Genomic DNA, 24,659 nt, shown 5'->3' with positions numbered 1-24,659 from the left:
CACACTGTGTCTTTTTCTTTTCTTTTTTTTAGCTATCGCTGTGTGTGCACTGTGAGGCTTAAATGGAAGAGTACTTAAGATACCACCAATAACCCCAACTGTTTTTATGGTTTAACATGCGGAGAATAAATGTGTTCTTCTGGGATAAAACGTCCTCACATCGCTTTTTGTTTGCATAAGTAACCCTGTAGCTAACCCTGAACATCTGACATTAAAAAGCCCAAAATCAATACCAAGCGTTGCGTGTACACATACTGTATTGTTATGGTGTAACTGATACTCAATAGAAATCAAGGCAAATCAATAAGAACACCTCCTCACAGCTGCGAGTGTGTTTGTGTGAAACGTGGCAGCTGTGAGCTGAATTCTTCTGATAGAAAAAGGGCTCCACTGTCTACTTATGCAGCTGAGCTCAGCTTATAAAGCTCCACAATGCACATGGTTTACATATGTGTGTGTGTGTGTGTGTGTGTGTGTGTGTGTGTGTGTGTGTGTGTGTGTGTGTGTGTGTGTGTGTGTGTGTGTGTGTGTGTGTGTTTCCTTTAACACATCTCCCCTTACCCTTAGCTCTTGTGTGTAATCCACCATTAATGCTGGAGGGTAGAGGTGTGCTTTTAACAATCACTTGCAGCTAGAAAAACGCGTCCCTGGAACTGGTGGAGAGTAATTTATTACTCAACTCCCTTCAGAGCTTCTGAAGGGAGTTGTTGAGGACACTTGAATGCACCCTTATGTTTTTATAAGTCGTGTGTGTAATCACTCTCCTTCATGAATCCTCATTGTTTCACACAGTCGTCTGCGTAGCAGCAAAGTGCTTCCAACAAAGACGGCTAGAAATTTTAGCTTAACACTTGTTTGCCTGTAATTTGACTTTGCTTTTGTTGTTTTTTTTTTCCCCATATTGATGTAAGTTACATTGACATAAGACTGAAAAACAAAATCAAAAATTCTTTGAATATGGAAGCCACAGCCGTGAAGACCAACAGAACAGTTGGTGAGGCCCTGGCAGCCTCCGGTTGCTGGAGAAAAATGTTTATAGATTTTCATGGTCACCTGTAGTTTCCATGGAAGATGCGCACGTGATTTCAAACACTTACTAACTAACCACAGAGTGGTATTGCAACTTGAAAACATGCAAGGGGAGGTGTTGGTGTTTGACCCATCCAGTTGAGACCTTAAGTTTAGGGAGAATGAGGCTCCTCACTCACCTTATTTAAATTTGTCTGATGTACCTCTGAAAATAGACTCCTTGTGCACCTCTGGATGGTTTCTGGATCTGTGGTGCACACTGAATCGGTTTCCTTATTTTAAACAAACAACTCTTTAACTTTAATTTCATTGTGGAGTATAGGGTGAAGTTGTAGAAAGGAAAATCTGGCAGGTGAAGCTGGTGGTGAACAAGGATTGTGTTGGCAAGGCTTAAAAGATACATAACACACGTACTGGCACACAGCACAGATCATGCAGCGTGATACTCGTGCTCCTGGTTGTAATCTTACCTTGATTACAGCTGTTTGGTCTCTGCCTTATACCTGGAGGCCCAGTTCTCATCACCATCCTCATGTAAAATTGATCCTTGCTTCTCTACTTTTTGCAGATTGCATGTTGGCTTGCAGAGCTAGAAAGTGGGATATACGTACATGGATATAATTTCTTCAGCAGCCCACCGTTTTGATTTAGGTGTGAGTTTCCACAGAGAAAGTGTTACAGGGATCATGCGCGTCCATATTTTGTGTTTTGTGCCCTGAGAACAACTTCATTAAAACAGGCACAATCTGATGGTCTGTTTTGACTCTGTTGGTCATTATCATAATCCATTTTCACAGATGGATGAAGCAAAACATTTTTTTTCTTTGCTGGAATAGTTGCAATGCCTGCAATGCCTGAGCTCCATCTGCGATCCTTCTTTGAGGTCAGTGCCTTTGAATGTAGGACCTCACGCTCACCTGAAAGAGGAGCAGGAACATCTGCATTTTTAGGCACCATAATGCACATTACATCATCGCTGTCGAGCAGCTTTCTTTTTATAAATATTGAAAAACCTGCTGACATCATCGAGCTGGATTAAGCCAAGACCAAGAGATGTACTCGTTAAAGATAAGCACAAGAAACCAATCAATTCACAGACGATACTTTTCACTTATCACTCCTAACAGATGTCACGGCACATAAATCTGCATGCACCTCAGTTCAATACATTTTTTAGTATAGAAGAAACAGGAAATCTATACATAGTAATGTAAAAATGATGTTTTTACCATTTATAAGGAATATAAATATTAATAAGTGTCTGAAAGGCCAAAAGTCTTAACCATAATAGCATGGAAATGCTGGCATAGGAAAGAAATGGAAAAAGAAATCTCAATAGTACACGTAATAGTACATCTTCTCCAGTTAAAGAGTTACTGTCAATGATGAAACACTACCTAAGTTAGTTTACATTTCTTCAGTATTGAACAGCAGAAATTCAAACTTTTTAAAATTATGACAAATTGCAAAATGCTTAGCAGCGTCTCTAATAAAACCTCTGTAACTTCGCTTCAGCAGCATCAGGTAATGTTCATATGCTGAGTCATGTTTTCTTCCGTTTTTGTTCTACTGCAGAATATTTTTAAGGTTATCTGCTATAAAAAGCCAGGCCAGGAAAATCTCCTTCATATTTTTCTGTTTTATCCTCAGTTACTTTGATACGAAGGCATCTGCTGTGATGCTTACACCTCTGATGAAGTCTCACAAGTGTCAGTACTGATAAATGATCAGAATTATAATATTTCTAACTGTCTTAGGTAGAGCTGGGCAATATGACGATATATATCGTGTGGACGATAGAAAAGTGTCTATCGTGCCATTTGTCTTCTATCGTTTCTAACCTAATTTTATAAATTATTACATAAAATATATCATTAACACTTTAAAGCCGGTCGGAGTGGGCACGCTCCGTTTTGCCTAATTATTTTTAAATCCCTGTATAACTGGAACCATGTAAGCTAGGGCAATAATTTTTTTTGCATATGAAACCGGAGGAGTTCTACTTACATCTTGGGGCGATCGTGGAGTTCGCCTTGTAATCGGAAGGTTGCCGGTTCGAGCCCCGGCTTGGACAGTCTTGGTCGTTGTGTCCTCGGGCAAGACTCTTCACCCGTTGCCTACTGGTGGTGGTCAGAGGGCCCGGTGGCGCCGGTGTCCGGCAGCCTCGCCTCTCTCAGTGCGACCCAGGGCGGCTGTGGCTACAGTGTAGCTTGCCATCACCAGTGTGTGAATGTGTGTGTGAATGGGTGGATGACTGAATGTGTAAAGTGCTTTGGGGTCCTTAGGGACTAGAAAAGTGCTATACAAATACAGGCCATTTCAATCTTATGCTACCAGCTTGTCCTAGGTCACGGTTTCCTTCCACATATAGCTTTGCAAAAATTGCATAAAAAGCACTTGCAGCAACAAAAACATAATATTCTAGAAACACGCTTTTCCGATCAGCTTTTCATAACACTTCCTATGTTGGAAGTGTTGTTGTTGGTCAGCGTGAACTATCGCATGTCCGCCATTACCTGCCCGGAACCGGAAGTGACGTCATTTTTGCGGAAAATGTAGATTTGTTTTGTTTTTAACCTTCAGGGCCTTATAAGCCTATACTGGTGTTTTTAAAAGTTATGTTTGACTTTATGCTTTTCTGTATCATTTCTTGGATGCTTAGAACTCAAATTACACTGTTGGAAATCGTTTATTTTGATGTACATGCTGTTTTTTTGCAGCAAGTTGGGAAAAGAAAAACTATAGCCAGCCGAAGATACAGCAGTCTTTCACACAAGGCTCTTATGAGAAAACGTCCAAGCGCCATAAACAAACCACAGGAGCCGTCTCGCGTTACATTTGTAAATTCATGGCCCCTGTTTATGTAGTTGAGAAGGACAGCTTTCGTGACCTCGTCAAAGTCCTTGATCTGAGGTACGTTATGCCCGGTCGTAAGCACTTCAGTAAAGTCGAGTTGCCTCGCTTATATGACGCATGCCGGGCCAAAGTAGAGAAGGATGTTTGCAGTGTTGTGCATTATGCTTTGACGACTGACCTATGAACGAGCAGAGATACGCAGCCCTACATGAGCATAACCATCCATTTCATTAACAAAGACTGCACCCTCTGCGCTCGCTGTTTACAGACTGCGTACTTTCCATATGACCACAGGTCAGGTGGTATATTGTGATATATATCGTTATCGTGATATAAAATAATTCATATCGTGATAAATATTTCTTCCATATTGCCCAGCACTAGTCTTAGGCAAAATTTACCAGATTCAAATCTAATTCAATTGAATCGAATCGGGACCTTGTGAATCTGAATCGAATCGATTCTAGAAATCAGTGACAATACTCAGCCCTACATGTGAGCACAAAAAAGCCTAAGAAGTGGTTTCCTTTGAAATTTTGACTGCCTGACACACCAGTTTAACAGAAATGTAGATCATTCTTGTAACTCTTCAGGAACTACACAGTATTGTGTAATAAAATATAAAATTAGAAAATATTTTGTGTTTTGGGTCTAGCCCTAGTCTTCCTCATGTGGATTCGGTCTGGCTGTACTCGGTGATATGCTTTATGTGTTAGCAGGATCAGTTTTCCTGCATCATTTACAAAGAACTGTGCTTTGTTGGATTTTCTTTAGTTTTTAGGTGCTAACACTGCTCTCGCTGTCAGACATGCCTGCCAGTATGGCCCAGCCCTATCTGCTAACTGTATTTCCAGTAATTGACATGCTTATTTCCAATTAAATTTATATCCAGGTTGGATAATGATCGATTGCATCTCTAATAATAAGGAGTAGTCTATGTCGTCTAGAGCGCATTTACCTGATTTTACAAATAATAACGAAAAAATTAAGACAACTGTCACCAGACAACAAACAAAATAAAGCAAATATTTACCTGCAAAAATTGAGAAACCATGACAAGCTTTTTTTCCAAACCATTTTTTGTTTAGCATTTGAAAATCACTTATTGCCAACTAACTTGCTGTAAAGATGTTAAAAAGAAGACATTAACAGCTCAGCACCCCCAGTCAGGCTCATTGAGATCCCGGATGTAAATGCCACACTGAATTACTAGTCATTACATCTGAATGACTGCAACCTTCACAATAAGAGAGTGGATATATATAGGAAGCTGATGATAATCTCCTTATGTGCCTTTCCTTGACCCTCATCTTGGGACGTCGGTGTTTAGCCCTGACTATTGTTTTAGTCATAATCCACACTTGAGTCCAGAATTTTTACTTTTTTTTTTTATCTGTAATGTATGTTATCCTCTTTATTTCACCACGTCCTAATTCCATTCCAGACCTCATAAATTACACAGATAAACCCAGTAGCAGGCTGCAGCTGCCGGCTGTTCAACAATCATTATTCAAGCTACAGTGACGAGAGGAGGCGGAGCTTGTAGGCACCCGACCCCTCCACACACAAACACAGAGCGATGTCCGCCGTCTCCTCATACGCACTGCTCCCTTTTCCACATCCGAAGGCTTGCTCAGTGTCTTCTCACTGAAGCCTGCTCATACATGCAGCCCTCCTCCTCTGTCCTCATCTAGTTTCACACACATGCACTCTTTATCTTTACTCATGCACGCCCCTCCCCTGCTTTGCTCACTTCAAACCAAAATCACTCTTTATTTGTTCTGTCTTTTTGTCTCCTACACATGCACCGTCCAGCTCTCCCATTCTCTTCTCTTTCTCTCTCCTCCCTCTTTCCCTATCTCTCTCCCTCTCTCTGATACACACCCCCCTCCTCCCTGTGTTAGTGCAAAGTAGAGCAAGAGCAAGGAATCACTCGTTCATTTTTTTCCAGCGTCTGCTGTCTTTCTCTGTCTTCTTCGGGCTGCACGGACGGAGAGCGAGGGTTTTTTGGGGTTTTTTCTTGTTTGGTTGCTTTCATCCTCACTGGGTTTGTCTGCCCTTTGGGAGGGGAGGAGAACAAGTGACACAGAGGGCAAGACGGGAGGAGAAGCGGGGCTCTCCCTCCATCCGTCAGGCTTAGAACAAGGGGCTGAGGAAAAAGAGGGGTAACAGTAGGGCGAGGGGAACAGGAGGAGAGGGAAGGAGGCGCCATGGGTCAACTGTGCTGCTTCCCTTTCTCCCAAGCCGAGGAGAAAATCAGTAAGTGCCTCCTGCTCCTGTCTCCATGCGTGGGTGTGTGTTGTTGGAGAAACCAATCGGATTGATACTCAGCGGTGCTGCTTTTTTGGAAAAGACTGCATGTGTGCAGTGTAGGAAGATACTGCACATCGTATATGTGTGTGTGCGTAGTGCTTTGTGTCAGCTGAGTGTGTGCGCACAGCTACATACATGTCAGTGTGTGACCTACACATGGACAAGGAGTGTCTGTGAGAGAGCAGCATCATGTCACAGCATTTGTGTGCAGATTAGTGTTGTGTATGTTTGAGCGTTTGTAGACGAGTGGTCCTATTTCAGCTGTGTAATTCTGTGTCATCAGTGTGTAATTAATCAGTGGCCGAGCAGAGCCACTGATTAAGCTTCAGATGAAACACTTTGTGAATAGGTTGTGCAAAACGTGTCTGTAGAAAGCTGCTCTGTGGCTTTGCATTAGTGTTTATTTTTTATTGTTTGTTTGGCTGTTTGTTTTCGGTGTTGCTGCTTCTGATAAGCAGGTCCTTAATTTCTTGTGCATGTGCATTATTTTGCACACGAGCCAAACAAAACAGGGCTAAACTGTGACTACTACTTACTACTCCACCTCTATTATATTACATAGCAGTGGTCTTTCATAAATATAAAGTTATTAAATAAATAAGCAAAGGAGCTTTTTGCTTTTGTGCTTGCCTTTAAGTTTATATTTCTTATTTAATCGTATAAATTATACTCATAATACCTATGAGTATGTTCTTTTATTAACTTTTGCTGCTTTGCTTTAACATAATGGACTAAAGAAGCTAAAGATCCTGTCACACTGACGCACTTTTTCAATAATGCTCCTTGAAGTTAGATCTACTCATCCCCCTTCACAGCTGTTCTAAAATATTTCATTACTCTGTGGTTTTTATTTGATTGTTTTAAACTCGATGCCCGATATTTCACTGAAACTCTCGGTCTGCGGTCAGCGTATCAGCTGGCCGAGCTACAATTTTGGGCATAATTGGCTCCAATGTCATTGCCATATGTGCACGTCTTAAAACTCAGATTCAAGTTGGGCACAAAGAAAGTTTTGACCTTTTAGCAGACAAATACGAAAACGCTCATCTCACAGTCAAGCTCTGCAAGTCACGCTGCGCAGTGAAGGTCAAATATCCAACTGAGGGGAACAATAAGCAAAATGCTTTTCGAGTGGAGGGAGGGGCGGCTCTAAAATAACTTGTAAATGCCTCTTGGGTTATCATTCTGCATTCGTTTAATCGTCATGTGCCATGGATTAGCCAGTTAACGCGTCTTCTGGAAGATGTTTTTTTTGTTTTTCGAGCACCACTGTTATCTAATGCACGGGGTCGTTGCACAATATCTGCGGTCGGTTAAAGGAAAATTCAAATGAATAAATAGTTAAAGTCAGGGGACAAATTTTCCACTAAGTGACAGCGACAAAAAGAGGCTGCTCTTCATCAGCTTACATGAAATTAAATGAGCTCCAGAGGATAATTATGGGAGCAGTTTGTGGTTTGATTGCAGCCTTCCCTCTCATTGTTCTGCAGCAGCTGTATTGTTAGTTAATTTGGGTTTTGCATGAATGTGCAGCGTAGTTTTTGGGGCTGCTGCATGTCATAGGACATGAATTGCAATTATTACTCTCTTCCTCCAATATTATCAAAACACACACACACAATCTGTTGTGGAGGGTCATAGCATGTCACAACATTTAACGCAACATTAAAGAGTAGTGTTAAAGGTCAATACATCTCTTCTCTTAAACTGAATGCACACATGCTGCCACATATAGATTTGCTCTAGTTAAAGGAGGGTTTCGGTCAGTGTGAGGGTTTCTCTTTTCTCTTCGGTAAAATTGGATTTGCTACTTGTTTGTCTCAGTCCCAGTAATGAAATGAAAGTCGGTAAATTGAAATTGATCTAATGTAGATACTAATAGAAAAGCTAGTCTCTGTGTGAGGCTACGCTTACGTAGAAGGTAGATGATGCCTTCTACGACCTGTCAGTTAGATTAATAATTAAACAGAGATACAAAGTAATAAAATCGTCCACTGATTTATGGTCAGTTAAGGGTATGTTTGTGTGTGCAGGCCTTACATCAGGTCTTGATCGTGCTGATCATGAGGTCATAAAGACAGACTTTGACACCAGCTGAAATGGCTCGTCTGCAGAAGGGCTGTGGGTGTGTGTGTTTTCTATTTTTGTAAGGGCAGAAATATTAAACTGGGCTGAGTGTGTTCTCCCCTCCTTCTCTCTGTTTTCTCCCCGATGTGTCTCTTTGCTCTTTTCCCCGCTTGCAGCTGCATTGCTATAAACAGTCGAGCCACTGTGCCCTACTTCTGTGTGGAGAGAGAAGGATAGAGAAAAGGAAAGAGCGGCGCAGGGAATGAAAACTAATGAGGGAGAAAGGAGGGATTGGGCTTTAAGAGAAGTGGGAATATTGAGACAAAGACAGAGGCAAGTCGAGGGAGCCAACAAACGTGTGTGTATGTGTGTGTGCGTGTGTGTTCTGTAGGTCAGATGCTACCCCTGTGATGTGGTGACAGTTGCCCCTCGTGATCGCAACAAGACACATGCGTACTTGTGTTCCTGCTGTGTATCTGTGTGTGAATAAAACACTGACCAACAAGACAGGGTGTCACACGGTGGTGTTGGCTGTCACTGCTGGTGAAACTTAGAAAATTGAAACAGTTGAATTAATTTCTTTATATGACTATAACTTTATGAATAATAGCCATTTTTTGTCATACCCATTAAAATGCCGTATGAGAGCTAGATGTGTTCTTACGGTTGTTATTTAGTTGAGTATTAATGTAAAAAATGTAATCGAAACCCAATCCTTGACTTGATCAGCAACAATAATCAGGTATGCTGTGGTGTTTAAATGATGCTCGGCTCAAAGTGTTACAAGAAACCATGTCCCACACCATTACACCGCCACCACTATCCTCAGCCGTTGATACAACGTGGGATGGATCTGTTCTTTCACGTTGTTTACACCCAATTCTGACGCCAGTATATAAATGTTACAGCAGAAATTAAGATTCCTCAAATCAGGCAACATATTTCCAATCATCTGTTGTCCAGTTCTGGTGAGCCTGTGTGAATTATACCCTCAGTTTCCTGTTGTTAATTGACAGGTGTGCCATCCAGTCTGGTCTTCTGTTGCTGTAGCTTATCTGCTTCAACATTCAATGTGTTATGCATTTATGTGTGCTCTTCTATAGCTTGGTCGTAACAGGTGGTTATTTGATTTGCGGCGTTAAAAAACAGATGCAGTTAGGTTGTTTTGCATTGTTTGAAGCTGACAGCTGGTTGCTTGCAAAGTTTCCAGGCTCCAGTTGACTAGTATTGACCCTCGACTACGAAGTCACACGTCAGGGCAGGGGTAGCTCAGTAGGTAGAGTGGTTGCCCCATGATCGGAAGGTCGGGGGTTCGATTCCCCTTAACAGCTACCCTGAGGTACCCCTGAGCAAGGTACCGTCCCTACACACTGCTCCCCGGGCGCCCAATGGCTGCCCACTGCTTCACTGAGTGAATGGGTTAAATGCAGAGAGCAATTTCCCCACGGGGCTCAATAAAGTACAATAATGTACACACTTTCTTCATAATGTACAGTCAACAGTATCCTGGGCTCTCATTGGTAGTCGCTTTAATCTCTCACCTGATAGTTCAGAAAAATTTATCTCAGGTCCACTCACTCTGTGTTGCCAGTGTTTTTTCACCCATAGTCCACTGAATTCAAGGAATGTCATTCACTTTGTATGATCACTAGTCATCGTTTTCAGTGTGCAAACAGCTTCACTGTTGCCTCAGCTCAACACAATTTGGCCATTCTCCTCTGACTTCTTGACATCAACAAGCCATTTTCACCCAGACATCCTGCTGCTCATTGGATCCTTTCTGTTTTTCAGAAAATTCTCTGTAAACTCTAGAGACTGTTGTGTGGGGAAATATCAGCAGTTTCTAAAATACTCAGAAACTGTTGTGCAGCTGTTGTTGGTGCCAACAACCATGCCGCATTCAAACTTACTTAAACCAGCTTTCTTTCTGACATGGAAAGGACAGGAGCAACACTCATGTCCTTTCAGTGCAGTTAATTTGTACCCATATCTTAGATTCTTTTCTTCTTCTAACAGTCTGGTAAAGGTAAACTTTATTCCTCACACAGCATGCTTGGGACAAGCTATTAACAGTCACACAGCCTCTATATGGATATCTGTTTTAGCTTTTCACCTGCATGATCTGTAACTAAAGAGCAGAAATGACCTTGATCGGACATCTTTCCCTGTCGCATGGGTTTGCACAACTGTGACGTCACAGAAGTGTTAAATATCCAGCTCTGTGTTTGTATTTGTGAGATGTGCTGATGAAGTCAGCAGGGACCACGTGCGGAAGAGGGGAAGCAAATCGACAACAAAGAGAAACAGAGAAAGGGAAGAGATGGATACAGCGCTGCTCATTTCACCTCTTTCCTCCCAGCCACTCCTCTGTGCTAAGATTTCTTCTTTTATTCTGGCGCCTCTCTGGTTTTACTCGTCCTTGTTGTATGGAAACATCAGGAAATGAAAGGATTTTTGAAATGATTACCTATCAGATGGGCTCAGGTGTTTATAGACGAAACAATCTGACTGAACTAACAACATACACACAGCTGTAATTGATCAGACACACTCGGTAAGTGAAAAAGTAGGGAAACTCTCGAATTTAGTAACATCTCCTTTAGGAGCAACACCATGCCTCGCAGTTGGGGTAGGATGTTTGTGTTGGTCTGCTTTGACGTCTCTCTTCAACTGCAGACGTTCGACTTTTGTCTCGTGTGTCCACATAAAACGCTACTCCAAGAGTGTTGTGGAGCACTGAGATCATCTTTCACAAACTTAAAATATGCTGCAGATTTGGTTTTTGGGAACCAGCCTTCCTCTAACACCATTCACTGTTTTCCTTATGATAGACACATGAACACGACTTTAGGAATTTGTTGATCTGTGCACGTTTTGGTGTCACCCATGAGTTTGGGGGTTTTATTTGGTTTTGTTTCTAACTTTTCATCATTACATGTCTTGCTTTTTATGTGATCCAAGCCAGATGTCTACTCTAAAGAAGATTGTCAACAGTCTTAAGTTTTGTTTTTTGCATGGTTCACACCAAACAGCCTTTTTATTTTTGTAAAGAAAATCAGTCTGTGTGATTAACTGGATTTTGTGGATTTTATAAAACCCACATTTAAAGTTTCCTCTCCTAAATTGAAGATGTTTTATGTTTGTCTTTGCTCAAACCACATTGGATTAGTAATCAGATCTGAAGTTCTGCTAATGCCAAAGCACTCAAAAACCTTTCTCTGTATTACTAACACTGAAATATTCCCATTCTTTCATGACCTGTAAGTGTGCTTTTATAAGAGTGGACCTGACAGCCCAGGTCACTGAGCAGAAAAGGCCATTTCTGAGTGCTGTCTGCCTTTTCCTCAAGTCCTGATACTAAGGAGTGAGTCACATTTGGGTTTAAATTACACCACACATGGCCCAAAGAATGGCCTAGGGGGCCTGGGGACTAAGTTTTTGTTACATGAAGACAACCCACTGTCTCCTTTTTTAAGGTGCAATCAATATGTGATGTTCACTTCTTCAGTGCCTTTTCCCCATCAGTGCTTGATTGTGACAGGATTGTAGCCAGCGTCTGTGTTTGTGCAGACTCTGTTTAAGCTCAATTTGTTTTAGAACCAGACCAGACTGTCTCCAGCCGTTATAAAGATCTCCAGCACACATTAAAGCCAAATTAGATACAGTTCTATGTGTAAGTAATGAAAATAAACCAGTTTACTATCACTGCTTACTGGTGAGGTGTGGAAATGAGCAAACAGACTATGATGTGTTGCTCTGTCACACCAGAGTAAAAGACCGAAACATATCAAATCAAAATGCAGTGGGATTTTTTTTTTTTTCCCCGTGCTTGTTTTCCATTCACACTAAAAGACCAGGCTGTTTGATGCACAGTCAAACTGAGTTCACAGACGCCGCACATGCCCGGCTCTGCAGCTTTAATGTCTGCTTCCAGTGTCAAACCCACAGGAATCTTAAAAGATCACGTGCCACTTTTTTTTTTCTTAAGTTAATGAAAGCAACGCTGAAACTGTTATCTTTATTCATTGTCGGTCACATGGCTCAATGAAGGCAGTGCTGGTCTTTTGGGCTAGATATCATTGCTCATTGGATCTGCTGACATTTCTTGCAGCTCATCAGTCGGATTTATATTTTTGGACCAGATAAAAATGGCTCAACACAAGTTGAAGATGGACACTTTGGTTTTGTCGCTGCAGTGTTTACATTTACTTATTCAGTCAAACATTCACATATTAATCAGCCTTTCTTCCTGCATGTTCATTTAACTGATTTCCTCTCACTGAGTTTGTGATAATTGTCTTTCTAAAAAAACTACGGTAATTGTTGGAACCACTGCTGCCTAAAATAATTGAAAACGTACTTTGTTCAAGTATTATTGGACTGCTACAGTATTAAAGCTGCCACGTTTTCAAAATGTTTGAAAAAATTGGAACTACAGCGCAAGTTGTTGAAATATTTTCAGTTATAGTCCCACAGAGTAATGCTACCCCACTTTACTAAATCTGTTGTTATTATTGGTGATTATTGGTGCCATCTATGAGTCCGCAGCACTTTGTTTCCGTGTGTAATTGTGCAGTCAGCATGGCTTTGGCTCGCTACCATCCGTGTCCATTTTTAGTTCATTAGCTCAGTTTGCTGAGCGGCGTGGAAATCATGAAGCTTCCCTTTTTTTCAAGTTTATTAAGAGAAACTCGAAATTAACAAAAAAAATTCTGATCACACTTTATGTATCACCATTGGGGTTTTTTTTTTATCTCATTATTTTGTATTTAGAATGATATGAAAGCAGATTAGTGGGTCCATCCTTGTGTCTCATTTTGTTTGAGCCATTAAAATTGTCTTCACTGCGCTGGTTGAGTTGCACAGATCTGGGCACCAACACCCTGCTGTATCCCATTGCTCTGGCACGGCGAAGAGATGGTCAGAAACGTAATTACTTTCTTGTGTTGCAAGATTCACAAAGTAGTGGAAAATTAAGCCACGTTACAGCTGCAGAATTTTCCTCGGTGATAAAATCTAACCTGGTGCTTAATAATAAACGATCCATGGACAGCTCATCCTCATAAAGTGTATACCAGGATATGGGCTGCTGAGAATCAGGCATAAATGTGCTGCACTCTGCTGCAGTCAGAATCAAGTATGGAAAACTTTCTGGTATATTTCTCTGCAAACTGTCAGTGCTCTGTACCCCAACCCACCCCTCCACAGCCTACAAAACCCCGCCGGCCTCTTCTTTTTCAACCTCAGCTTTCTCTCTTCGTCTTTGTCCTCGCATGCACCAAGTTCATTTTTTCCCCCCCTGCTTTTTCTCATTTCAAGCTCCATCCTATTGCACAGATATTGTTACCCTCTGCTTCCTAAAGTCACGTACTGAAGAAGAAGCTTTTACATTCAGTCTCTTCTACATTATTAGACTACTATGAAATTCTTCTGTTTTCCCAGTTGTTTGCGGATGCTGAGGTCAAAGCACGCACTCATGATACAGCAAGCCTTCCTCTAGGGCCCGAACACGCTCCTCTCCTCCTCCTTTTTATTTACCCATTCCTTTCATCCTCCTTCTGCAGATATGCTGCATTGATGTTCTGCTCAAACCCCTGTGAGAGCTTTCAAAAATGATCAGCTCATTCAAAGTAAAAAGAGTGTATTTATGACAGCAAATTTTTAGATAGTTAGCAAACACAATCCAGTAAATTAGATTCAATTTAATGCGATTATTAAGGATCATTTTAGATACTACAGCTAGTTCCTGTGCACGGTTTTGCATCATCAGTAGCTGCCGTTATCTGGTCCGTTTAATTTCCGGTTTGGGCTCAGTAGAATATCCATCCATCCAAGAGGTGATATTTTCAAGTGAAATTGTCCAGGTTTCAACAGAATCCTGCAAATGGTTCTCTTGAAGAAAAGGCTGTTAAAAGCAAGATGAATAAGTAGGGGAGGTTGTGTAAGAGAATTTGCAGTAATGGTGTTTAACGGTCCCTTCAAAGGGCAACATATATTACAGTGGAGTGGTGACTTCGAGCAGACACACACTGCCACTTGACGTTGTACAGACTCAAAGCTGACAGTGTACGGTCAAAATCCTAAACATAGCGTCTGCACACCAAGAACAGCAAGAACCTTTCAACCTTTGCCTCTCGGAGCAACTATGAGACCTGGAAGATATTAGAGACCGAGACAGCAGGAGCACATCAGAGAGGAACAAAGAGAACATATCAAGAACACCCAGCAGCTCCGATGCTTTAAACTATATGTTAACATCAGTACATGGACATGCTGTGACTGTGGCAGAGTGACCTTTTTATTTAGAAAACTTAATAGAAAACCTCTTTGAGTTATTGAAAACCACTCCACATGTTAAGATTAGAATTGTGTTTTATTTAATAAGACAATTTCTGTTGCTGTTGATTGAATGCATATTCATTTGGTTGAGTTTCTGTGGATCTGAACCAGCAGCAGCAGTAGCAGAATAGTGATTTCATATGTCTTTATGTACCTTGTCACATGTCCTAAACACATTGAGGGAACTAATTACATTTTACACAACTTTTCACATGGACTCTGCAACAGCTATAACAATAAACTTAGTAATAAACGTCTTAGATTTTGTTTGTCAATGGTGACAGTGCCAAGCCCATTCTTGTGAATATGTCATCACAGTAATTCTTGAAAGGAGTCTCCATCTATCTGCTAAAGCCAAGGATGAACTGATAAGATTGTGGCTGTAAAAGATCAAGGGTCAGCTTTACTGTAATATCAAAAGGATTTGCAAAACCCTTGTTTGGACCATTATTCAGTAGAGGTGGGAATCACCATACATCCCACAATACGATATTATCACAATACTTAACGCACGATACGATATTATTGCAATTTTTTAAAAATATTTTGCGATATTCAGATTCTGTACATAAAGGTAAACTTTATCAATATTCATTTTATCTAATAACAAAGTCTCGCACTCAGTCTTTCTCTCATTTCACTCAGTTTTAATGTTGACAAACTGAACGGTTTGTATTACAGTCTAGTCCAACTTAACTCAATGCAACCATCTGGTACAATTATAGCTATTCTGAACTATGCAATTTGTGAAAACTATGCAGCCCCTTCAGCAACTGAAGAATTTCAAAGTAAATTAAAAAAATATATAATTTTACATTAAATAAAAAAGTTTTAAACTTAATTAAAATAAAACATGTCTTAAATTAAAATAAGTATGTCATGTTTATTGCTGCCATAAAAAAAGTTAAACACATTTGGACAGTGAAGGAATGTCAGGATTCTTGCTCAGAAGAAGGAGCTGATCAACATGCTCTGAAGTCAGAGCATGTTCCAGGCCACAAAAACTTATTTGTAACAAAATATCGATTTCTGCTGTCCCTGTATCGATACATTATTAGCAAACAAAATATCACGATACTACACAGTATCGTTTTTTTTTCCCCCACCCCTATTATTCAGTGACTCAGGGAAAGATAAGAAACTGAATTACTAATAAAATTAGTTTTAAAGTCTACACTGCACCTTGACTGATTACGGGAGGGACACAACTGTAAGGCTGTAATGTAATCATTTTAACAGTAATGCTGTAATTCTAGTTTGGATGTGGATAAAGTCAAGTCAATAAAGTTACACTAAAAGATGTATTAGTCATGATAGTTCAGATACATTAGCCTGGATCGAAGTAGAAAACCAACGAACCTCTGCCCCTTTGTTTTAGAAACGAGAACAAAAATTACATTAGCGTATGATTAGGGTCACTCCTTGATGATGGGACCTCAGTGCAGAGCGCTTGTAACTTTTTTTCTCTACTGTTTTTTTCTTTCAGTCTAAGACCAAAAAAGCTGTTTTAGAGACTTGAAAAAGGCCAAAAAGTGAGGAAGTGGAACGTAAGAAAGAGGCAAAGAAGCCAAATAGGTAAAGACGAACTGGTTTGGGAGAAGATGATACTTAGAGGCTATAGAGAGTTAAACTTGACAACAAAAACAGATGGAAAGTCGGTACAACCTCCTTTTGCTGTTAAAAGTGTGTGTCTGGTTCTCATCACTGTCACCATGACTACACAGCCAGCAAAAAAAAGGTGAAGAGAGGGAGAGCAAGAGGAACAAATGTTTGAATAAAGAGAGAGCGAGGTTAGAGAAGGTAAAAGCAGAGTGGCAGCGAGAGAAGAGGATACGAGGAGGGCTGGCGCTTTGAGAAATTGTGGGAACACTGAGTGTGTGTGTGTGTGTGTGTGTGTGTGTGTGTGTGTGTGTGAGGGGGAGAGAGAGATAAGTTGAGCGAGTGAGATTCATGTGTCTGTCAGCCTCGTTGCCGCAGTTTGAAAAGCTTATCTGTTTCTCTGCTAGTGTGTGTGGGTGAGAAACAGGTACAGAGGATGGTTTTACTGCCATCATAAAGGCCGTCACTTCGACAGGTCAAGATTGAATAGGCAGATAGAAACACGCAGTCACATTAACAGATACAGACACAGAAGAGACCTTTGACAAGCGAGACGAAACCACCTTACGTAAGGTTGGCATCGAAAGCGATATTTTCTGGGTGTTCAATGCAACGGAAGGAGCTCAAGAAGCGCTAAGTCACGGTTTTAGTTCACTCTTATGTCATCGTATCTTGTCCAGTGTTTTATTTTCTGAAGTGCAGCCTCAAAATAAAAGCTTCTGGTATGCAACAGATTTCTTTTAAAAGCCACTTTTTACAAGAAGAAAACTTGCCCACGGTATTGTGCCCTGCTTTCCTTCTCCATCCTTCTGTCCAACCTAATGCAATATTTTGGTAGTATGACTCAGTGGCTTTGGTTAACAGTTTTGCCTTCACAGTATTTCTGCATCCATTTTAGGCTTCATGTAGCCCCGGGGTCCAAAACTAATGTTTAAAATCACTGCTGTCTAGCACTGAAAGTATCTCCCCCGTGGTAACACACAAAGAGGCTCTTATAACGGCGCTGTTTGGAGAGTGTGTGCAATCCCTGAGACGCCAGAATATGTCTGCTTTGTTTGTTTGTGCTTACTTAATATTTGATGTTTGTGCTTGTGTTGCAGATTTGGTTCAGGCTCCAGTCCGTGCTAAACGCTCAAGTACGTGTCCTCCTCCCGTCATGTGTGTACAATCAGAGTTGGGAGGGTTCATTCAAAGTGTGATCTGCATCTGATTACAAGCTACAACTGCAATGACCCTAAAGCCATCATTTCCCATATACCTTCACAACAATCAAATTCAGGCTGATTAATGGTGTGATTACTTCTTGCCTTGGAATAATCTCCAGTTTATTGATTACAAAAGATGATACCATCTCGTTGCTTTTTTGTATCCAAATCGTCTCTCTGATCATTCTCAGTATTTTTACTAATATTGTTGTAATCCAATCACATACAATCTCATTCCTCTTTATTAAGTTAGCGTAAATGGTGGAAGCAGAAGCAGTCTCTGTCCTATTTAGAGCATCTGGGCAGGAAGTGATTAAGTAGGCTGTCCATTAATCGTGCTGCTGGGTTTTATGTATTTGTTTCAGTTGCATCCCCCTCATTTGAGTAAAATAATTCATCCTGCACTCGAAATCATAATCCTTGTTTACATTTTAGGTTTACCTTTCTTACTTTGATATTTACTTACACATATTTTATTACAGACATTCCTTCTTCATGTGTTTTATTTTCAATCTATATTCAAATAAATTACTTAAATTGGGTTGAGACCTTTAGAAACTAGTGGACATATAATGGGTTCAGCATGTGTACAAACTGCAATTCAACTGTAGAACCAGTAGAACCCTGTTGAGGAATATCTCTTGTAGTCGTCTTGTCCTTTGCAGTAAATTACACAGTTCCCACCGTGATATGATTCTTCTGTTTTGATGAGAGGCGAGGTTTCACCCAGTTTGTTCCGGCTGTAACCGTCACTGACTGGGCTATTTCTCAATTCATAAAATGATGATTAGACCAAACATATTGAAATATGCCAGCTCTAATGCATTCTTATACAAACCCTCAAATATCCAGCATAAAATTTAACAAAACATAAATAACAAAACACAATTAACGTACAGTTTTCAGCTTTTATATGTGAACTGCTGCAGAGAAAGAAAGCAGAGATTAGTTTGACCAAATTACAGCTTTACTGTTGTTAGGCACAGTTTAATTTAACTACATTTACTGCAGTTTTACTATATTTTAAATGTTGATTAAACAGTTTCTGACAGCAGAGAGGACTGCAAACATTTTAATGTTTGTTTTACTTCAGACTGTCGCCCACTAGGAGGTTGCCTAAGTAAAGTGCAGAATATGCTCCCTGCTTAAAAAAGTATTGGCCCAGTTGCTGTTTATCTCATGAATCAGAAACCGGTCATCAGTAATGAGCGGACGCTTTGTGGCGCTGACTGTGAGGGAGTTCTAAGAGTGGAGCAAAGACTAAACAGGATGACCGTCACATGATTTAAACGATTGTGATCATTAGTGCTAGGAGCGCCACTCTGCGCTACCCGAAATCTGCCTGCAGTTTTACTGAGAAAGGCATATTCAGTGAATTCAGTCACTAAAACTAAAGGGTAGATAGAAAAACAAACATCAATCAGAGGTATGACTCACTCAAAAAGACAAGCAGGCAGGTAATCAAATAACATCTCAGTACAACAGCAGCAGCGTTTTGTAGAAAGCACAACTCGATAAACCTCAAGTTGCTAAAACAGAACATGTTCAAAAACAATAGATGGAAAAGCTGATTCGAGCACACGGGGACGTTAAATAGATGAGTGAGAAGCAACTGCTGGCTTGTTCTGACGACTCCTGTTTTCTGTTTGGCGTGCTGTTACCAGGCTGGACGCTTGGCATAAACAGCATAAATCCACAGTCGCACAGTGCTCGTGTCATCAGACCGTGGCGGAGGTGATATACTCGCGACAGTGACTTATTCCAGTGGTCTGGATAACAGATTTCAGCTCACAGTCGGTCTTTGGTGACTGATGCCACTGTATTATATTCTGCACAGAGGTCAGCAGATGCACTTCACTGATATTTGCATATTAACAGAGGGCACAGCAAGGTCGGTGGCACCTTGTTGTATTTATTATTCATGGGTATGCTAATTTAGTAGTCTGCACAGAAGGATTTTCATATAAAATGACTCATTGTGTGTGGATTGTCACTTATGTAACAGTCTAACAGCAGATGACTGAACAATTAACACAGCATCAGAACTTGCTTTAATTTAATTTCACCATCTTGTTGGTTAATATTAAAAAAAACATAAGAAGAGAATGTGACACATGGCTGGTTTGAGACACCTCTGTCGGATGAAAACAACAGATGACAATAAATTACGCATCATACTCTCAGCTGGTTCTGACCTCAGCAAAATTATCATCGTCGTCTCCTGCTGTATGCTCTGTCTCACTGTATAATGAATAATAGAGCACGACGCTGATTTCAAATGAAACAAACCTATGGGCCCAGTGGGATTCTGTGGTAAAGAGGGTTAGTGTGCCAATCTTGTGCTTGGCCTTGGTAATCAAAAGCTAATGCGGTTATATAGTGTTTGTGCGTACCTGTGTGTGTTTGTGTGCGCCAGACAGACTGGATGGCTGAATGATTTTTCTATTACTCTCTTTCTGAATGGCTTGCTCCTGCCTGTCCATCCTACAGCCTGCCTGCCTGCTTTGCTCTCTTTCTACATGAATTATTGACTGACTGACCATCTCGGCGATTCTTCTGACTGGCGTTGCCATCTTTCTGTCTGCCATTTTGTCTGTAGCTGAACTAAACTTAAATGATTTGCTTTGGTGTTCAAACCAAAAAGGAAATTAATATCAGCTGTTTACATCTTCTGTGACTATCATCTCTGCAACGATCACTTCTTTCCTATTGCGACATCAATCTGTTGTCGCCGTGTTCAGTCTGTGATGAGTGGAGAATCCACACAATTAATTATTGTCAGATTAATGGTTATTTTCTGTTTTCATTTTGAGCATATTAGAAAAAGAATGAAACGGGTCGTGCTTTCATCAGAAAGGCACTCAGACACCACAGGAAGCAGCTTAGTGCTGCAATCAAATTTACCGTCGAGTTAAATGTCACTATAGCTAAAAATTTACTAATTCCTGACACATATGGTGAAGTGGAAGCTCAGCTGGAGCCACAAACACAGAGAACAATCAGCAGTTTCATGATGGGTTTGGATATTTTTTTTATTGAGTACTGATGTTGCTCTAACATGCCCTTTTACAGGCACAAGGGGGCATTTATATTCTGACAGTTGACGATGGTGGTATAAATCGGGTTTAGAGTTTCATTGGCATCCTTGTTATCACTCCCATGTTTTTATTCTTGGACTGTGTAGCGTAGCTTTGCATTCAGGTTGATGACAATACTGTGGAAATCTCCTATCACTGACATCATTCAGATGTTTGTGCACTGGTTTGTGTTTAATAGGAGCACCCATCATTATAACAGTGTGTGAAAATATAATAGGTCGCCTTTAACATTGAAGGTGCCAGTTATACAAAATTTGCCTTTATTACATTTTAAAACTACGCGCAATATGGGCTAAAACGAATTTAGACCTCAGTCATGCAGGCTTACAGATCAGTCATTGACCCTATGGCAACATCCAGTTGCTAGGGAAACGTACGTGTTCCGCAACCAGTTGGCAAGTGGTTGCTGGAGGTTGCTTGGAGTTGCCAGGTGTAATTGGTAGCCAAAGAGTGTGCTGCACCTAGTGCTGCATCATAGATTGAATGGCAGATGCCAGCTTGTCTGAAAATACTTGCCAACAACTTACTCAGCAGTAGTCAAACTTGCAAAATTGATATGCAAGCCAGAAACGTGGCAACGTTTGACTTTCAACTTAAAGTCAATGTGTTGAAACATATTGGTTGCACTGGTAAGAAGCAAGTTTTACTCACTAGTTTTACTCACTAGAGTCCCCCATGTGCTGCATCATTGTTGCCACCAACTCCAGCAGCAACTCGGCAACTGCAAGTGGTACACACTTTGCCTAGCAACTGGAGCTAACTAAGGGAAGGAGGGGTCGTTACTGACCAGACTCTCGACCTTGAGGCAATATTTATGTAAAATGTTTTGCTATGTCCAATACCCTTTTTTTTTTTTTTTTTTTTTTTTTAAACAATTTTAAAGTAAGTAATTTGAATCTGGCCCATGGCTGGATGGCTTTCTCCTTTGGCACAATTCCACTGATCTTCTAAGATTTGTTGATTTTGATCAATTATGTGATTTTCTTTGTTTTTGTTTCCCCACAATATTGCTGACAAACTCTTTTATTGGCAAAGTTGATTGATTACTTTTTTCAACTCGCTGTTAATGGACATGACGTGCTCATATACTTGTGCTTTTGCTACCCAGGTGGGCGTCGCCGGTCTGAGCCAGACGAGGCGGAGCTGCTGAAGGTCAGCAAGCGACTGGTCGAGGACGCCGTCAACCGCGCCTTGCAACAGTACAAACAGGAAACACTTCAGAATGGGGGCGGTCCTAATGCTGCCGCAGTGAAGCCCCCTGGAAATACAGAGGAAACTGCTACAAAGACGAACACTACAGCCAACTCCATCACAGTGAACAGGAAGTGACCTCACCCGACCAAGGCGCAGAGACTGAAAAACCAGCAGTCCGGACACCATCAGCCAAGCTTGGTTAGACATGAGAAGAGTCAGTAAGACCTGGGCACAAAGCTTGAACCAGCCAACCAGTCAGCCCGCTTTGCTGACCAGCTAACCCAGCTAGCCAGCCACGCTAGCCACCCGCCCACCTGACCTAGCTCGACACAGTGCTAGTTAAATAGATGTAGCTTGAAATTAACGCCAGGTGACCGTCCTAACAGGCCAGCCTGTTTAGCCTGTTGACTTACCGCACCAACTCTGCTGTCCTACATCTAACAGCGAGAGTTTCGTCCCTCCTTCTGCACTGATCTGCAGGGGAGGGGTACATGTTGGCACTCAAACCCAGAACACAGATGTGAAGCACTCCTGTAGAGACACTCATCCGTATTTAAGGCTTCACTGTGACCCATCACTGCAAAACTGCCCTTTTAGAATAAGAAAAATTAAGTTTTGTTTATAGTTTAGTTTACCTTTTAAAATGAACTTGAAATGTCCTTTATTTCCCTCTGATAATGAGAAAAAAAAGCCTTTTGCTGAAACGGTTTCAGGTGAAGAGTCTTTCACCATCCTTTAAACGTCTTCTGCCTTCATAGACAGAAAATCATTTGTTCATCTTTGTGGCTGAAGAGGCCGTGTGACTGGCTGGATTCTTCAAACTTAAGTGTGAGACACGCGTCAGTATGCTGGACTTGAATCTGTGCAAGCTTCTGTTGCATTTGGCAGTCCACTTAAATAGATCTTATTTATATTTCTATCATTTTATTTTATCTTCTTCACGTCTGGTACAGAAACTGACATAACCTGCCCCCACCCCACAGCTTTGCTTTTAGTGTCATATATTACAGTTGCATTACCAGAGTGTGTACTACCGAGGCAGCACCGAGACAATCATGGAGTTGAGATAGATTCACTTTGGAAACTTAAGTGATGCTTTTGAGCAAAATCCTATAAATCAACCTCCACTAAAAATAAATAAAAACACTAACTTTGGTGGCTTGGGGATGCTACAAAATAAAATGATGTGCTTCAGCGTAACATTACACTATGAGTTGCCAAAAACGTCTCTCCGTTAATGCCAGAACCTTCATGATTAAATCCTTGACAAGCTGTTATTACTGTTAGACTTAAGTATTTATTTCAGAACTCGCCTTCCTCTCTAATACATCAGTGTGATTTTTCTTTTTTTTTGTTTGATTCTCTATGAAATGCATTTTTAAAGAGCAGCACAGTTGGTCAATTGTTAAGTCTGTGACACAGGCTGGAGTCCGTTTGTTTGAGGCTCAGTGTTTTTGTTTTGGGGTGTATCAGTATGCTGATGCTGAGAAGCATCTGATTCTGTAGTACTGTACATGGAAGAGCTGTTAAAGGCAAGCAGTGATTGAGAGTCCCACAATAGCTCCTCACAGCTGAGAACCCCACAGCTCCTAATTTCGCTGTCTTCCATCTTTTTTTTTTAATGTAAGCTTAATGACATAGGCCCTTATAGCGTTGTGCTCATGAAATCCATCCACTGTTATTCAGAAATACGTACGCACCAGTGTTAAATTAGATATTACTGCAGGAAACAGCTAGAACAGTGATTATTTAATCTGTTTAGCTGCTTTGTCTTACAGCTGATTTACATGATTTAATGTAAAAACATAAAAAATGAAGACGCTGGATTTTAGTTTGTATTTCGAAGGTGTACAAAGCACAAGATTTTTGTAATTTATGTTTTTAAAAACTGGTTTCGGATTTTACAGAGCAGGTTTATACTGTTCAGATCAAAGTGGCCTTCAGTCACTAAAACAAACTCGTGCGATTCTTGTTTTCTTGAAGGATGTTTTTTACCCCGCGTGTGGGGTAGGTTCGGGGATTTGCCAAAGTCTCTTAAACATCAGCCTGAGGCTAAAGGGTTGGATTCTTGAGTTAAATGTTTTTTAAAAAAATTAAAAAGTCCACCATAAAACAGAATATGTGTTATTTCCATTGTAAGAAAAAAGCAAGTGACTTTGATTTTCAGCTGTTTGAGGTTTAATTTCCCTGCAGTGAGAACAGGTGTGAGCTGGAAAATGCACTCTCATCTCTGTGGAACCTACTTAAACGGTCAATAACACAGACGGATGGAAGGAGGAGGAGGAGGGGGGTAGCTGTCTTAAGGTGGACTTTGAATATTTTCTTTTCGCTTTTTTTTTTTTTTTTGTTGTCACCAGGTCCTTAATCTCCTTAAAATCCCCTTTAATACACAAGTTGTCCTGTTGGCCTGTTCATGTGTCTGTGAAAGCGTGGATGTGTTTGTCTGTGGGACGTTTGATCAGCGGTTCCCCTGAGAAATTCTTGTCTGTATCAATCATGCAAACTCAGACTTGCGTGTGTGTGTGCGTGTGTGAACAAGCGTACAAATATGTCTTCTCTGTTTGCCTTTCCATGTTTCCACGTGTATGTCCGACTGAGTGGGTGTGTTGTTTGTACTGTGTTGTATATCTTGTTCTGCCATATTTGAACAATAAAACAGGATATGAGATTCAGAACTAATATCCTCTTATCCCCGTCTCCTTATTTCAGTCTGGGTGCACGTGTGTGTGTGTGTGTGTGTGTGTGTGTGTGTGTGTGTGTGTGTGTGTGTGTGTGTGTGTGTGTGTGTTGCTACATTAAGATTACAGTAAGAAAATTATTTTAACAATGGCGAGCATTTTAAAGGGACTGTTTTACTTTGATACAATTGTATATGCTGGAGTCACAGTGGTGGGAGACCGCAGCACGTTCAAAATTACTGCAGTCTTTGAAGCCTTGTTGCCTCTGAAGATGAGTCAAA

The 24,659-nt window shown here is 40.8% G+C and overlaps 1 protein-coding gene across 2 annotated transcripts in view; it reads left to right on the top strand.

Moving 5' to 3' along the window:
- The window catches only part of akap7 (A kinase (PRKA) anchor protein 7), a 46,380-nt gene extending 22,010 nt beyond the window's left edge, over positions 1 to 24,370 (top strand). The window contains exons 10-11 of one of the 2 annotated variants that reach the window (XM_085373121.1): positions 17,304 to 17,339; positions 21,615 to 24,370. In XM_085373121.1, the coding sequence (XP_085229247.1) occupies positions 17,304 to 17,339; positions 21,615 to 21,835 (257 nt within the window). In that variant the 3' untranslated portion in view covers positions 21,836 to 24,370. The remainder of the gene's footprint in view (positions 1 to 17,303; positions 17,340 to 21,614) is intronic. The other variant, XM_085373122.1, reaches the window with a different exon arrangement.
- The last annotated feature ends 289 nt before the right edge of the window (positions 24,371 to 24,659 follow it).

The sequence above is a fragment of the Diplotaxodon limnothrissa genome, linkage group LG15 (assembly GCF_057381915.1).
Source record: "Diplotaxodon limnothrissa isolate DT_005_m linkage group LG15, D_limnothrissa_male_GT1.1, whole genome shotgun sequence".
Taxonomy (NCBI): Eukaryota; Metazoa; Chordata; class Actinopteri; order Cichliformes; family Cichlidae; genus Diplotaxodon; species Diplotaxodon limnothrissa.
Note: the sequence above shows the minus strand (reverse complement) of the source record. Positions and strands in the feature narration are given on the sequence as shown.